This window comes from Crocodylus porosus, unplaced genomic scaffold, assembly GCF_001723895.1.
Source record: "Crocodylus porosus isolate Cpor-Errol unplaced genomic scaffold, CroPor_comp1, whole genome shotgun sequence".
NCBI classification, from domain to species: domain Eukaryota; kingdom Metazoa; phylum Chordata; order Crocodylia; family Crocodylidae; genus Crocodylus; species Crocodylus porosus.
The window spans coordinates 376217-393349 of NW_017728911.1; the positions used below are offsets into that span (position 1 = coordinate 376217).

General features: G+C 45.9%; 1 protein-coding gene across 1 annotated transcript in view; it reads left to right on the forward strand.

Moving 5' to 3' along the window:
* The first annotated feature begins 9318 nt into the window (after nucleotides 1-9318).
* LOC109308805 (dual oxidase 2-like) overlaps nucleotides 9319-17133 on the forward strand; it is a 38845-nt gene continuing 31030 nt past the window's right edge. The window contains exons 1-4 of the mRNA XM_019533214.1: nucleotides 9319-9419; nucleotides 10471-10554; nucleotides 13210-13374; nucleotides 16043-16230. Of these exons, the coding sequence (XP_019388759.1) occupies nucleotides 9350-9419; nucleotides 10471-10554; nucleotides 13210-13374; nucleotides 16043-16230 (507 nt within the window). The 5' untranslated portion in view covers nucleotides 9319-9349. The remainder of the gene's footprint in view (nucleotides 9420-10470; nucleotides 10555-13209; nucleotides 13375-16042; nucleotides 16231-17133) is intronic.

Consider the following 17133-nt stretch of genomic DNA (forward strand, 5'->3'; position numbering starts at 1 on the left):
CTTTTCCAGGCTAAAGAGTCCCGTGGCTGTCAGCCTGTCATCGTAAGATCTGTTTTCCTGACCTCTGATCATGCGCGTGGCTCTCCTCTGGACTCCTCTTTATATGTATATAAACATGTACAGGAACACAAGCATATATGCATGTGTGTGTATTTGTGTGTGTATGTGTGTATATATGCATGAATGTGTGTGTACCTGTATGTATCTGGGTGCATGTGTGTGTATATACACCCATATACACATAGACGTACTTATACATGTACATAAACACACATATGTGCATGTGTGTATGTGTGTCTATGTGGGTATATATGCATGTGTCTGTGTACATATGCATGAATGTGTGTGCCTATATATGTGTGTGCATATGTGTGTATACACACATACATAAACATGCAAATCTGTGTATGCATGTGTGTATACATGTGTATATATACACACATACACCCACACATACACGTAGATACATGCATGTGTTTATGTATGTATGTGTATATATGTATGTGTGTATATATATGCTCACCACATATATACACACAAATATGCACATATACTGTACACAAATATACACACACATACACACATCCATATATGGGTGAGTAATTTCCTCCTATGGGAGAGGTCAGATCTGGTATACGCATTCATATATATCTGTGCGTATGTGAATACATGTATAAGTTTGTACATGTGTATGTGTATACATGTGTGTGTTTATGTGCGTGTGTGCATGAGACTGCCTCCTGGTGAGGTCAGACCTATTCTGTGTGTGTTCTCTGTCTGTCTGTCTTCCTCACGCATGTGCATTATTAAGATTGACCATTACAGACACTTTTCCCTTCCAACCCCAAGCCGTAACCTTGATGCAGCACTAGTAGCAGTGATGCAAGGGCTGAAATTTAGCCTTGGCGAAGCGATGTGCTGTGGGGAGTGTCACTGCTCAGGCCAGGGAGGGACCAAGTCTCTTCTCTGTGTGCTCTAGGCTTACAGGGAGTAGGCGGTGCCATCTCCATGTTTTCCCCGCTGGTCATTCTGGTCTTCTTGGTGCCATGTCCCTGTCCTCAGGACATAGCACTTGAAGAATAGTTCTACCTCTGGATCTTTCTTTTCCTGCTGCTTTTCAGGTGACACACTGGCAACAGGAACAATTTTCCTTTTGGGTGACACACTGGGGATTTTCCCTTTGTATTGTGCCCCGTTCACTTCCTTCATGGGGCAGGCCCAAAGGAACTTCTCATAGGGAGGCAGGTCACAGTCCCCAGTACCCGTTCCTCTGAACTTTGATGCTTTCCACATCACACCTCATCCTGCTCCACGGTGGCATGACCCCTCCCTGTTTGCCTGGGTATGGGTACCAACTACACAATTACTCAGGGTTCCTGCTCTACACTTCCTGCCTTTCTGGGGCAAGTGGCAGAATAAAACTGAGAGGAACAGATTGGAGGAAATTTTGGGGAGGACTTTGAGACCATAGAAGGGTTTCCTCAGGCAAAGGGTGAGATCTTAACCCTTGACATACTTAAATCCAGGCATTGCCAAGTCCAAGGAAACAGCCTGCAGAGGGAGCTAGACTTCAGAACTGTGTTGATTTTTCCCTACATCTGGGCTCCCGGCTGCCTTGGGAATCTGTTTAGCTAGCTGGGATGTAAACAGGCTGAGATGCAGAAAGCATCCCCCACCCTACAGAGAAAACAGGGGTTGAGTCCTGTGCTTTCCTGCTTGCCAAAACCTTTTGGGAAGCCAGTCAGCTCTGTCTGTCTCTTGCTCTCACACACATGCTTTTTCTTTAGTGCACAGTAGCTCAACCATGGTAACTGTTTGGACTTACCATTCCCTTGGAAAGTACTTCTCTGACATGGGAGAGTTTCTTTGCATCACTCAGATGTCAAGAGGAGTATCTTAACTGTTTGCTACCTGCGTGCGGCATTGGCTAGGATTTATGACAGTCTGAATGATGAACCTGGAGCTTCTGGAAGAAAGTCAGGGGAAACAGGGAAGTCCTCTAGTGCAGTGGTTCTCAACATTTTTTGTACCAGGACTCATTTGTAAACACTGATGGCCAGTCCTGACCCAGTGCCCCTTGCTCCAGACCCTCAACCCCCACCCACAGGCCCCAGGCCCCTGGTATGTGGGGCGGGGAGGGCACGGGGGAGAAGCGGGGGAACAAGCAGCCCCTTGCAGGGTGGCAGAGCTCCAGGCTACAAGGGGAAAGCCCACATTTTTCTCCTTTCAAGGAGAATCCATTTGTAAAGTTTGTTGATCCATTTTCAGTTTGTTCATGACCCTTTCATATATTCTTGTGACCCACTTCTGGGTTGCAACCCATGGGTTGAGAAATGCTGCTCTAGCAAATACCTTGTTGTAATTATAGTCGGCGAACTTGTTTCTGGACAGCATCTTTTTTTTTTTTAACTTGTGATAACAGGGAACAGGCTGAACTGGGTGGATAAATCCCAGACCTCTGAACCGAAAATACAGTGTAGGGCAGAGTTAGCCCTTTCATTTCACAAGTGGAGAACTGAAGTCCAGAGTGGTGAAGTGTCTTTTCCAGGATCCCAGAGGAAATATGTGAGCGAGTTGGGAAGGGACTCGAAGTCCTCTCCTCTCCACTGTTGTCATTCCAAGCGCAAGTCTGCACCTTTGCGTTTCACTGTGTGCAAGGCTTGCCAAAGACTGTCCAACCTCTTGTGTGACTTGCTGGGTTTTTGGAGTTAGCCCAGGTTTGAAGTCTGTTTTTCTGCTTAACCTCAGTCTTTTCAGGGACACTTTGATTTAATTAAAAGAATTCAAGGAGCTTTTAGCTGGCATCAGAAAAGTTGTTATTATTATTATTTTGGAGTTTCAGTGACTGGCCTGCCTTGCAGTGGTTACAGATGAGATCATCAGGATCAATCTGCCTCCAGCAGAAGGGTGCTAGGACAGAAAGCTGAGCTCATGCTGGAGACACATGTCAGAGAAATCAGGCAAATCAGCCCCACAAATGAATCAAAGTCCAGGAAGCTGAAGTGTTGCCTGCACTCTAGACATCCTGGGGAAAGGACCTCACTTGCTCAACAAGCGGTGTTCACACTGTATCTGGGCATGGGACCCACAACCCATGAAACCACAGAAAGGTGCCAGCGCATAGCATGAGGGGAGAATCCAAACTGACCCTGTGTCTGTGCTTGGACTTGATGAGAGAGCCACGGTGCTGATGGGGCAATTGGCTGATATGGAGGAGGTAGAAGTCCCAAAAGGTAATGCAAGGAAGTAAAATATAGGAGTATCATATCCTACCTATTTAAATGGTTCCCCAGAGCTTGGCGGATCTTCGTTCCAGTCCTGTACTTAGAGTAGTAGCTCTACCAGTCCTGGACTTGGCAGGGGAAGGAGACAGATCTGGCCAGATCTGGAGCATCAGGCTATGGAAAGGAGAGAATTCTGGACAAGTTGTGATTCAGCCTGGTGATTTCTCAGGCTTCAAACATAGAAGAATAGGAGAAGCTTTGCCAGTACTTCTCATGAGAGATGACCTGCTCTTGAAACCAGAGATGTGGGGTGGAAATTTTTCCAGTGCTTTATTTTTCTGTGAGAAATTCTCCATTTCTAAACATTTATTGTTTCATAAAATTCATTAGTAACAATGAATGGATGCCAATACAATATTAGGCAAGCTTGGCAGTTTCAAAGTTGTAATTAATGTTTTTCAGGTGATTATCCCTAGGAAGCATGAGAGAGAGTACATATATGTTTTATTGATTTGTAAACAGGAGGGTAAATATACTGACATAATAATCCAAACCAAAAATCAAGTTATGAATTCACCTAATTGGCTGTGCAGGTCAAATCAAAACCAAATGAATGTGCCGCTAAGCTTGTTTCTATTTCTCAAAATCTCTTGCTTCTGGAGAATCGGTCAGAAGCACAATTAGTGAAGAAAATGCAGTGTGATGATGAGTTGTCCTTGCCCATAGACTCATTGTTAAAATCACCCTTTAGCAAAAGAGAATGTGGTTCAAGTAGTTCTGAATCAGATTTGCCTCAATCTGATTCTGAAATGGATCTGATAAGTAGTGTGACTGATTCTGCAGATAGTGACAGCAAAACTGGAGGTGCCGCAATGATCTCAGTGCAAGAGTTAAGCTCTGTTGAAGTAGATGAGTGGACAACCACGGCATATCATGCACAGTTCTCTGGGTGTGGTAAAATTAGTGTCAACAGTTTTCAGTGCCTTCTTTTTTTCCCTTAAATTTAAACAAACAATGTAAAGGAAGTACATGCTATTGTGTATTGTCTTTACATTTTTTTACAAGTATTCCAATAAAAATAATTTCTTTCCACTTAAAACTTTGAATTTGTTTGAACAGTTAAACCACATTAAGTGTGCTGTATTTAACGCTTTTCCTAATCAAATATTTCAGTTCAAATACTTGTGGCTATGGGAAATAAAATTAACATGGGGGTACTTTTTTAGTTTTATTTACCAAATATAAATCAAATAAACATGCTAAATCAGATCATGTTCTATTTAGGGTATTGGAACATTTTCTGGAAAACCCACATCTCTGCTTGAAACTGAGAGTTTCTGAAGGTCCAAGCCCTGTTCTGGACCCATGACATTCGTTGTCCCCAGGTAGCCCGGCTCATCATTCAGGGTGGGGAATCAGAGCTGGCTGGAAGTGATGCTGGCCACATCACTCCTTTGCATATCATTGGAGTGCCTTACTTACACTAGCCCAATGAGCTGAGATGGACGGACCTTTCCTTCTTAATAGGACTAAGATTGAAAAATGTAATACCTCCTTTTTGTTCCTGCAGGCAGTTCTGGGCTGTGTGACTAGCCTATTGGATGCACTTGCCTAGGAAAATGTCATATTACTTGAATTAAAAAACCCTGACTGATACCATGGCATAGAAAACTACGTAATGCTTTAATGGTAGTGACCAGGACCTTCCTTAGCTGAAATTGCAGAAGACCAGACACTCCATTTATTGCCATATCTTTAATGTTTTCCTATACAATATTCTGTATTTCTCTGCTGTTTATTATACATAGGCCTAGAGCAGAAGTTTTCTGCTTTCTCTGACATACAAAAATCTAGAACTCTTGGTTCCAAAATGATACCTTTTATTATGCCAACTGGAAAATGGCAAGAAAATTGTCCTTTTCTACAAGCTTTTGGGATCAAAGTCAGGCTCTGGGAAAAGTGTAGATGGTACAAGATGGTAAGAAGTCCCCATAGGTAGGAAATAAACTTCATTTTTGCACAGAGGGAGCTGAAGATGGAATGCTGTCCATCTGGGTCCATGAGAGTGTCTCTGCTTTCTCTGTGCATTTCATTCCAATCTAAATAATATCCTGAGGATGCAGTTTTTAGCTAGTGAGAAACAGCTGTGTATGAGGCAGTATTGTAAGAGTCTCTTTCTAAGAGTGTTTTGCTTTGACTGCTGCTGTGGGTAATATTCTCCTGGCAGAGTCATGGGGGCTAGTTATGCTCAGAATCTCTTTGGGTTAATGTGACATCAGGGTGTCCCAGGCACCTGAAATTAGAGGCCATGTTTGTAAATGTGACTGTAACTCTTTAATCTAGAAATGATCTTGTCAGGTAATGAATATACACATATAACTTTTGTGACTGAAAGGAGCTATTACCAATTAGTTTGCAGGGACTTTATCTTTAAATGTAGAAGGACTTTTAGTAATGATTTCATCTTGAATCTCTACATCATAAAGTTATATTTCCTTTTGAAAGCTAATGAAGCAATATACCTGCAATCATGTTTTGCGATGTACAGATTTGAGATTCACTACTACAGAATGAGGGGAAGTATACAGGAACAACTTATAGCAGAGCAAGGAAAATCTGCTTATAGAATACCACACTACCTGTAACGTAAAAAATGTGCAGTAAACATGGTTTTTAAAGTGTCTGTTTTCTCCCTTCTGCCAACCGGGGGCTGGCTTTCTGGAGATAGCATCCTATTCTGTGGGCAGAATTTCATGACCACAATTAACTGTGGGCACAGAGGGGTAGCATTTAGATTCAGCAACACCTAATTAGGCCCATGGAGCATGTAGTTAATGTTTTACGTGCTGTAATTTTTGTGCCTGCTCTTAATTATAGGTGAAAGGTCCCAGAATGATCATCTGCAAGTACAATACTGAAACTATACAATTGTAGACCCAATGGAAAGCTTTCTAAAAATCAGATAGAAAATGTACGTGATAGAAAATGTAGGTTGCATTAGCTTCTATATAATGTATATGAAAAGCCCACAGTGTCATTGACGCTTGTAGTATAGGAATACGGAAAAAGAAGTAAGATTATATAACATCCAGCACTTTGTTTATATCAACCACACAGCTTCTTGTCTAGCCACTGCAGATCCTTCTACAAGGCAAAGAGAAGAAGTCTCTTTGGAAGCATCCACAAAATGCTATTCTGTGTTTGGAGCGTGGGGACAAGGGGCAGTCATTACCTGGTACTAGAATACACTGCCATCCAGAACATGGTATTGAACCCAGGATACTTGAGCTTCAGCATTCCTCTGCTGTGGGCAAAGCTTCTGTGAAACCCACTTCCCTTTCAAGGACCACATTCATGAGCAGAATTGGGATAAATTAAAGAAATTGCTCTAGCTTGAGCCTGGCTTGAACTGTGACTGCCTCCTTCCCAGACCTGATAGAAGGGTGCTGGGAGCCCAGAAATGTATCCCATATCTCATCCATCTAAACCAGTTGCTCCAGTAAAAGATAATACATTGCTTCACAAATATTTTTTCTCTTATACCTGCACCATCACTATAGGAAACCCACTAGCACAACATGTATCTCATTGCTCTCTAGTGGCTGCTACCTAGCAAAAAATGCTCCTATTAGTTAAGATTATATGGGTAACTCTAATACCTTTCATTAGACAAACTAAAATAGTTGGAAAAATTCTTCTTTGCAAGCTTTCAGGTACAAATACCCTTCTTCAGGCAGAGGAAGCATCTGCAGTACTGCACCTCTGCCCGAAGAAGGGTGTTTTTACCCAAAAGCTTGCAGAGAAGTTTTCCAGTTATTTTAGTTGGTCTAATAAAAGATATTGAATTTACTCACAGAATCTTGTCTGCCTATGTCCTTAGATCAATATGGCTACAGCCAACACCCCTATTAGTTGAGGGAGTTGGTATCTTGTAGCCATGATGGTCCAAGAAATATGTGAGAAGCATGGGGGTTTTGGTGATATCTTGTTTGGACCAACAGTACAGTTGGCAGAGATGTTAGACAAGCTCTTGGGCACAAAGTGCTATTCCTCAGGTGCCTCTGTTAGGAAGCAATCAGTGTTGTAGAGGCAATATCTTTTACTAGGCCAACTTCCTCTGTGAAGAAGGGTACGTTGTGTCTGAAAATCTGCTTAACATTTCTACCCAGTTGATCCAGGCAACAGATATCACCAAAATCCACTTGCTTCTCACCTGTCAGCTAACTCTCTTTGCCCAAGGTCTGTATTGTAGAACTGAAGACCTGAACACTGAGGAACAATGCCAAGGATCACCGTGGTTCCACAAAGCAGAATTTCTGTAGAAAAAAATAGCATGCAATGATATAAATGGAGTGTGTCCATGCATTCTGATGGGGCAAATGAAAGATGGAGTCACAGGGTTGGAAGGGGCCTCAAAAGTAATCTAGTCCAGGGCTGTCCAACTTCTAAGTGTCTGGAGGCCTAACGCCTTCAAAGCAACTCTAACAGGGGCCAAACACCTGCAGGTCACACCAGGGGAAGCCATGGATCCCCAAGATGCATGCCATGTGGATGCTCCTGCTGTACCATGCTTGTTCCCGGGGGCTGGAGCAGACAGCAAAACCTGGAGGAAGAAGGGGGAGACCGAAGACTGCAGCTGCTCTTGCAGTCAGAGCAATGTGGGGAGTAGGAGTTGGGCAGAAGCCTGGGGGCCAGAACATGCAGGCAACAGGCCAACAGTTAGACCATCTTGATTTAGTCTAATCTCCACTACATCAGAAGGTGGCAAGGGTTTACAAACTTCTGTGTGTTGCACCTAGAATCCGTACTGTCACTTTAAAATCCAGATGCAGTGGTTTTGGATTACAGTAGCCTATAGGCAGGCTGCCAGGCTAAACACAATTTCTTAAGGGCTACCACCTCAGGTGATTGTTTTACTTCTGCAATAAGTGAAGAACTCATATGGCGTATGCCCATTCATTGAAGTACTTTTCCATTGCTCACATCACTGATGTGTACAAGCTCCTCAAAGCTGTTACACTGTTAAGCACTATGGGAGGTAGGGAGATATTGCCATGCCTGTTTTATACTTCAGGCCACTGAGTGAAATAGTGCCCAAGGTCACTCAAAGAGTTTTTGGCAGGTGAAAAAAAGCAACCTTGGGTCCTGTGACACCCAGTCCTGTCCCTTTTTCCCAACTCTTAGTTGGTGCAAATGTTTAGAGGTATTTCACTGAATGATGTTGCTGTTCTAGGTACCCCTCCCAGAACCCAAACCCTACCTACAAATTCATTTGCAAATGTATGGATATGGTTCCACAGCTGCAGTGATGATCCTCCCCAACCCAGGAGCTCAATGTTTCCTGGAGTCAACAAGGGAAACAGGCTTACAGTGTGCCCTGATAATCAATGGACTCAGTGGGGCCAGCAATCCAAGGTGGAGGGATGGATCCCAGAGCCAAGGCCCCTTTTCCTGAGAATGGCCTGCTCCTCAGCTTCTTGCATTCAAAGCTGAGAACTCTTAGCTGAAGTATCCTGGTTGCTCTCTGCAGCTGCCATCCCATAGGATTAAGGCAGCCTTACTCATAAACCAAGCTACAAGGTTGCAGACCTTAATAGACCAAAATAGACCAAAACCAATACCAATAGACCAAAATAGACCAAAACCAATACCTTGACTTGCACCCAGACATGAAATGGGAGTCAGTTCCAACTCTGGACCAAAGATATAACAGACTTCTTGTGAGGAATCCCATTAAGCTTCCTTTCTCATGAACTGAAGTTACCAGGTAATCTTCAGGTGTTGTCCCATGCAAAGCATGTAGAGTGGTAACCTGAAGGTGATGAAGGCCCTAGTGTCTAGAAGCAGCACTGGCTGCTTGAGGCTGGAGTTAGTGGGCAGGGCTCCTCTTGAAGACAATGGGATTTGAACTCCCTTTAAGCTTCCTCCCCATGAGGACACCCTATTATCTTCAGAGGCAGGTTAGCATCAGTCCCACCTGGAACGTGTCCTCTTGTTTCCATTCTCTGTGAAACACTGAGGCCTCACATGCTTTTGAAAGTCTCCTTTGGCTCCAGTTCACTTGTTTTTTCTCTCTGCTTTCATTAGCTTCAGTTGTGTGGTCTTCCAGGCAGTACAGAGCAGTCATGGTGAAGCTTGAGATGTGGCATCTGCCCTTGTTTTGGATACTTCTCCCAGGGACATGCAGCTTGGTGGGTGAGTACCATTCCCAGGCTTGGAATCAGAGGGAGGTCCCTGTTGTGACCTGGGGGGGATTCTACCCAGGAGCATTGCCCGAGAGCAAAGGGAGCTGCTATGTATCAGGATGCCTCAGAGCATGGAGCTTGGAACAGGAAAGGCACAATTAAATGTGTGAACACACAAGGAGACACTACACTGCACTCCTGACATAGGAAGCTTTCTGAGGCTGGGTGCATGCCTACCTGTATGTTCGTGCACAGCATCTACCACTGTGTCAGGGGCCTTGTACTACTGCTGTGGTTAGGGAATAATGACAACAGTGATGACACTTCACCTCTTCCCCTGCATGCAGCTACTGATGTACTGCAGTGTCTCACATTTTCTGATGGCTCTCTGGGTGCTTTGCAGTAAAAGAAGACACTGGACTAGGCAGCGTTTCTTGGGGAAGGTGTGGCATGTGTGTCCATAGATGTGATTGGTGGGATAAGTGTCATTGCTAAGTCCAGTGCTTTGAATGGTAACTTCCCAGGGTGCCCCAGGCAGTGACCACCACTAGTTCAGGTGATGTATCTCATGCAGGAGATGAGGAGGAGGCATGCTCCGTTCAGTGACAGGTCCATGCTAGTGTATGCCCTGGGCTTTGGCTGCTGGGTTATATCTTTAATATTATTTTTCTGTTTGGTCCATTTGCTGTGCTTGTGACTGCTGACTGGAAGGAGTCCAACCCTCACTTTGAGGCAGGTGACAATGCACTACATTGAAATGCAGCCTGGCTTTTGTAATAGAGGGAACGACCTCATCCTGTTAGAAAGTGCAGCCTCTGCTGTCTATATGATGAGCTGCTCTATTATCCATTTGGCAGTCTGGGATGCCAGCCTTACCAGTCCAGGGCCCTTCTTATAATCTCTGGAGAATTTGGTGTTAGTTTGCTCCACTTGCCCAAGGCACAAAACTAACTTTGTATTCTCTTTAGTAGGCTTAATCCCACTATCCCTTGTAACAGCTGCCTCTCTCTGGTCCTACTGTCACATCTGAACATGGTCCTGGGGGTCTGCTATCTCCACAGGTGCCCAGGAGAACATCAACTGGGAAGTCCAGCGCTATGATGGCTGGTACAACAACCTGCAGCATCACAGCCATGGTTCTGCAGGTGAGTGGGGAACATTGTGTGCCAGTGCTGGTGACTTTGAAGGGTCAGGCTAGAGTGGATGGTGTTGGACCATTCTGCCTTCATAAAGGTCTGTTTATGATGGTGGCTTGAGTGAAGGCCAGTCACTGATGGCTCAAATGGAGCAGCAGATGGTGGGCCGGGGACAGGAGCTAGAGGAGACAACAGTGGTAATGCCAGCACCCTGGGCTGAGAAAGCAACCACCATTGCTTGCTCATGGTTGTCATGTGGGCAGTAGCATAGGGATGCAGCTGGGCACCCAGGGCACAGGAGCTGTGACAGCTTTTGGGCGCTGTGTGCTCACAATTGTGATTGTGCAGCTGCTGGCAGTGGCTGGGGTTTTTTTTATGCCCCCAGGTTGGTGCCTGGGGTGATTGCCTGTTTGTCCTACCCTAGTTCCACTGTTGCGTGTCGGGGTGTTGTTAGATTTCCGCTTGATTTGGGAAGACTATGATACTCCTTTGGTTACCACTAGGGTATGACCAAGCGACTGTGACCTTTGCTGTCACAAATAGGCAGAGCTGTCAGCTGTGCCCTTTGCCCCCCTCATGTTGGATCATCACAGCAGGCTTTATTGGCCCGCTCCAAAACCCACTGCAGTTTTTCACAGACCTCAGTAGCCTGGCATATGTCCTCCATGGAGCTATGCCTCTGGATTTTCAAAAGCATCTAAGGGAGCAAGTGACCTAGCTTCCAGTGACTTCTGGTGGGTGACAGGTATTCAATTCCCTTAGGAGTTTTTGAAAATCCAGGCAGAAACCTCTGCAGGCCCTCACACTGGAGGGTACCTGGCTGCTTCTTTGTTTGGGCCTCATCCAGGTTTGTTGGGTCAGCAGTACCCCCATGGGACACTGTAGCAAACCTTCCAGGCAGAGACAAAGTGAGTACCAGCAAGCGGGTTATGCTGGAAGTTATGGTCCTGGCTGAAGCTTATGTCAGATCCCAAACAAAAGTAAGTTATCTCAACAACAATACTTTTTTGCTGGGATAACAGAACCTATGTAAAGGCTTTCACCAGCACTGAGCTATGTCAGTCAGGGCTGTGATATTATGTTCACACTCCTGCCTAACCAAGCAACACTAACCGAACAGAGGTCTTTAGTGGAGACCATGCCTGAGGCATCTCCTTGGGAGCACTGCAGCACTTTGCGATCTGCCCTGACTGCATGATGGTTGCTGGCTGGATAGTAAGGCGTTGGCTGTAACTACCTGAGAGATGCCTCTTTCCTCCTCTCATGGGGCTGCAGCTGGATCCCCTTTGAGAACCATCAGGGTCTTGTTTGCTGAATCAGGGCCTTTTGGCCCTGGCTGACTGGACTTCTTAGCCAGAAATAGTCTCACTTCACTGGGCTTGAGGCACATTGCAGGGACCATTTGCTTCATGAGCTTGATGTTGTTTTCAGTTCTGAGCCAGGTGATTTCACTTCTTTATTTTTTTTGTTTTGGGGGGCAGTAGTGCCCCCTAGGGGCTCTGTTTCTTGTAGGCAGGGTTGTCCTGCTGCGAAGTAGTGGCTACCAACTGAAAGGTTAAAATGTAGCCCCTGGGGCTTGTTGGCACAAAGCCACTGCTTTGGGATGGGTCCAGAACGCAGGGGGTGAATGCTACCATGGCTCACCCCTCCCCACTCACCAGCTGTGCTTCCCTTGCCTGCCACTGAATTCAGGGTCTCTGGTTGCCATTAGTAACTCTGATTGGCAGCATGGAAGGAGGTGGAGGGCGAATCATGGTAGTGTTCAGCCCCTGGGTCCTGAGGCCTTGCCACTGCAGTGCCTCTGGCAGCCATGCCAATAAGCCACTGCCCCATTGCTGGGAATGGGTTGTCCAGCCTATAAGAAGCCCCACAAAATTGGATCTAGCCTGTGGGGTCAAAGAAGTTAGTTGGACAGCCCTATTTTAAATGATTGCCAGGCATCTGAAAGATAGGGAGAGGTGCCACTTATGCCCCTCAATTGAAATTAATATGAAATCTGACTTTCATTTTGTTAGTGTGGTCTCCCTCTGTTGTGCCAGGCTTAGGAAGGAAGGAAGCCTGGGGGAAGGAGATGTTTTTGCTTCACAATTTACAATCAGCCCAGAGAATCCCCTGTCAGATTGAGTCAGGAGACTTAGCAAGATGCCAAAACAGATTGGGTATTGATTTGAATAAAAACATCATTAAACACATTCTATGTAGTGAATCCTCAGGCTTCAGGCAGGAGCTGATCATCCCCTGAATGAGGAAGGAATTCCTGATCTTTCTCATGAGACACGTGATAGTACAGAGTAAGGGACCAGTTGCTTTAAGGGGATTATGCAGCATCCTCTGAGGCATCTGGCATTTATTCTGCTCAGAGGGTTTTGGCCTGCATGCTCTGTACTGGTTAAAAAAACTCCTGTTATTAGTTTGCAAATGTCCCCTGGCATCAGTGAGATATGGCTTTGCAGCAACAATCATAGTGATAAGAAAAGAATTGCAACGAAAGAGAGGCTTTGTAATACCACTGTTGGAAGCTACATTCTCTGGAGAGCTGTTCCCTAACTGCTTTGCCCCAGGAACTCCAAGCATCCCAGTCCCTTTATATTCTGCCCAATACTTCTCAATCCCACTTTCACTGCAATCTCTGGGTGCTGTGAGATGTCATTTTGCTGCCACCAGGTTCCAATCTGCTGCACTTGCTGCCAGCCAACTATGCCGATGGGGTGTACCAGGCACTGCAGGAACCGCACGTGCCCAATGCCCGCAGACTCAGCAACGTGTTGGCCCAGGGAAGTTCTGGAATACCCTCCAACAGGAACATGACTGTGCTGTTTGTCTCCTTTGGTAAGAATCAAATGGGTTTAGCAGAGAAACAACATCCATCTGGGCCATCTCTAGTTATCTCCCAACAGTAAGCTAATTCAGGGGACGTTGAAACTCATGATTCCAAAACAGCTCACGTGCAGTGCATGGATCCTTGCAATTGCTAAGCTAAGGTTACACTACAAAATAAACAGTTGTGTGAGTTACAGGGAGCAGCGGCAGTTACCCTCAAGTCTGACCTTTGCTGCGTGCACATTTCCTTTTTTTTAGATTAATTTCTTAGATTTTTTTTTACCTCCATAGCAACAATGCATGACTCCTGTGGAGACAGAATTGCTACTGCCTGAGATAGACCCTTCCATAGCTTATGGGATGCCCTTGGGCCTTGTGAATCTTTGGGGTGTTAAAAAAAAAGGTTACAGAAATTGTCAAAGCCGCACAGGCAGTTTTGATACTTGTCTTCTATTCATTTTAATGGTTTGTAATGGATGCATGTGGATGTATGTAGTGGAATCATCTGAATGCCTTTAAACGTTTCGGATATTTAAACTGAGGGTCAGTCTTGATGACACATTTACACTGGTATACTTGCTCTTTCTAGGAGTATATAAAAGGATCAGACAGACAATGTAAATTCCTAACCTGGAGTAACCACCCAACTTGAAGTAGATCTATGCCTGAAAATACTAGGGTAAAACTACCATGGTGTAATTTTCACTGGTGGATGTGCCATCTCTCTGTGGCTAATAAGAGGTACCTGTTTCCTCAATGCAAACAAGCTATTGCCTGCTTCCCCACCAAGTGACAAATCTCAGTGGGTGCATCTACATGTGTCCCTGACTGCACAGGTGTTACTGCTTAGTTCTGCCAGTGCGTGGGTCATTTCTGACCCTACTGCACAGTAAAGACAAGCTACTGTGCAGTAGCTTCGGCATCACAGTTTGTGCCTGTTGATGCTAAGTCACTGTAGCAACAAGCTACGTCATCATAGCTCATTGCTAAAGCGCCATAGCATCTCATGTAGATATGCCAGTAATAACCACCTGTCATCCTACCTATCTCAGGATAGCGGCTAAACATCCAACTGTCATGTGCTGCCACTATTTCCTTTCCTATAGTCCTGGGTGCCTGGGATCAGGCAGGCCTGCTGGGTCCTCTCCAAATGAGATTTGCTCATACAGAGCCTTCTCTGTGGGCATGTGCCCCCTGAGTCCTACAGCGCCCTGCAGGAAGGCTCTTCTTCAGCACTGGTGTGAGAGACCTCTCACAGAGCCCTGTGAGTCTTGTACTAGAAACTAAATGTTTGCCTTTGAGTCAAGCTGGAAGAATGTCATCCCCAAGTTCATGCCCAAACAGGCAACACAAATAGGGTGGAGATTCACTGTTAGCTGGAAAAAGAAGGAGGAAGAGAAAATGGGCATAGGTTATTGCTTCCTTTAATCTCCCTGAGGTGAGACAAAACAAATGGTTCACCTGGGGCAGTCTTGGGGCTGTCCTTGGCTAAGCCAGTCAGCAGCATTCCTGCTGCACTTGGGAGGCACAGGCATGGGGAAATCACTCAACTTCCCTGTTTCACTTCTCAGATGGCTGTTTTGGGCTTTATTTTTTTTTGCCTGTTGCTGCTGGTGGCTGAGAAAAAGCTCATAGCCAGAGCTGGGGATGGCAGGGATACAGGGTGGCTAGCAGTGCAAGCCTTGGCCTGTGTTCTGTCCTCTCTTCTCATAGACTCTCCCATTTCAAGGCTAGAGGACACCTTTAGTCACCTCTGGTCCACCCTCCTGTGGGGCACAGGTCAGGAGGCTTCATTCAGCCATTCCCTGCACTGAGCTCACAGCTTGCATTTGGGCTAGAGCGCTTCCAAAGCAGGAAGGTGAGCTCTGCTCCCAGTGAAAGGCAATCCTCTATGACAGGGATGGCTAACCTCCAGCACATGTGTCACAAGTGGCATGGGCAGCCTCTGAGTGCGGTACGTAATGGATCGGACTGGGGAGGGAACAGGCAGCAGATAGGGCAGGAAGCAGAAAGCAAAGCACCTTATGGGGCAGGGGAAGGGGACTGGCAGTGCGCTTAAGGAGCGTGCAGGGCTAATTTGTGAAATTCTTGCCAAAAAGGTTGGGTTCCCCCCCACCCCCACTTCCCATGTCCCCCACAGGCCAACTGCTACCTTGTGGCAGTCATAATAGGGGAAGCTCAGGGGGAAGAGAGGAACAACAGTAACCCAGGAGCCATACTGCAGACGAAAGGTGGAACAAGTTGGTATCCTCTGAATACCTACTGGCTGAGACTCTCTGTCTGATTTATTCCCTGGTGGCTAAATGACTCTGCCCTTGTTATCAGCTTTGTCCTTCTGTAGCATTCCTTTTTCATTTGGAGATCTCAAGTTAAGCTCCATAGAGAGGGGAGTAACAAGCCCTGTTTTGCAGAAAGAGAAGTGAGGCAGTGGGATGTCAAGTGACTTGCTCATGGTCTCACAGTAGATCAGAGGCAGAGACTTCTGATCACTGTACAGCAGGGTCTTCCACTCAGCCCTGCTTCCACTCCTCACTCCACAGGGCTGAAACCAAAGTAGCTACTCGTATGTTAGCACTGGGCTAGATAATGTGCTTGGGTCTCATGGATGCTGGAATCCATTTACAATCTATTCCCACCTGGCTGCCTCAATCCATGTCTCTGCTTGGGTGTCTCACAGGTTTCCATGTGCTCTCTGAAGTCCGGGCAGTGGAGAGACCTGGCTGCCCTGCTGAGTTCTTGAACATCCCCATTCCACGAGGAGACCCTGTGTTTGACCCTCAGAGAGCTGGGGATGTCGTCCTGCCCTTCCAGCGCTGCCAGTGGTCGGTGGAGACAGGACAAAGCCCCAACAACCCACGAGAACCGGTAAAGGGGCAACTTTTGCTTTGCTGTTCCCTATTTCATTTCATTTACTTGAAGGAAGTGGAGCTGGACTGTTCTCAGTGGTGGCAGATGATAGAACAAAGAGCAATGGGCTCAAGCTGAAGCAAGGGAAGTTTAGGTTCGATATTAGGAAGAAAGTTATCACTAGGAGTATAGTAAAGCACTGAAACATGTTACCCAGAGAGGTTGTGGACTCTCTATCCTTGGAGGTTTTAAGACATGGCTAGACAAAACCTTGGCTGGGATGATCTAGTTTGGGATTGTCCTGCTTTGAGCAGGGGGTTGGACTAGATGTGACCTCCTGAAGTCCCTTCCAACCTTTCTTTTCTATGATTCTCAGTCACTTGTTAACTATTTCACTGGTGGATGGACCCAGACAGTGTGTATTTCAATGGGTCTGTGACACAAGAACATCCAGGGGCTTTACCAAACAAGCAGCACAAAAAAGCAATAATGGAGTGCAAAGGCTGAGTCAACCAGCCACCCTTGTTAATGATATTAGTACCCAAAATATGAGTGCCCTGGTCACCAGGCCAAGACACCAGCTTGTCACTATAACATGTTGCCCTTGTGTATCGCACTCTACCTAAAGTCCATTATTAGCCCAGGGGATTCAGTCCTAACAACTCATGCAAGGCAGACAACTGTGACTGTGCCCATGTTACAGATAGGAAACTCAGACATAGACAAAATGATCTACCTGAGTCACATAGAAGCCACTGGAAAATCTGGGGACAGAGTCTGCCTCTTGCATCTCCACGTCTTGTGGCTAATCCTTCCTGATTTACTGTCAGTTCCTTTTAGATCTCAGCTAAAAGCTTCTATTTCCCTAGGGGTGCCTAGCCCAGGTGAGGGTAGGGACTCAGGGAGGCTCTTTTGAGTCAC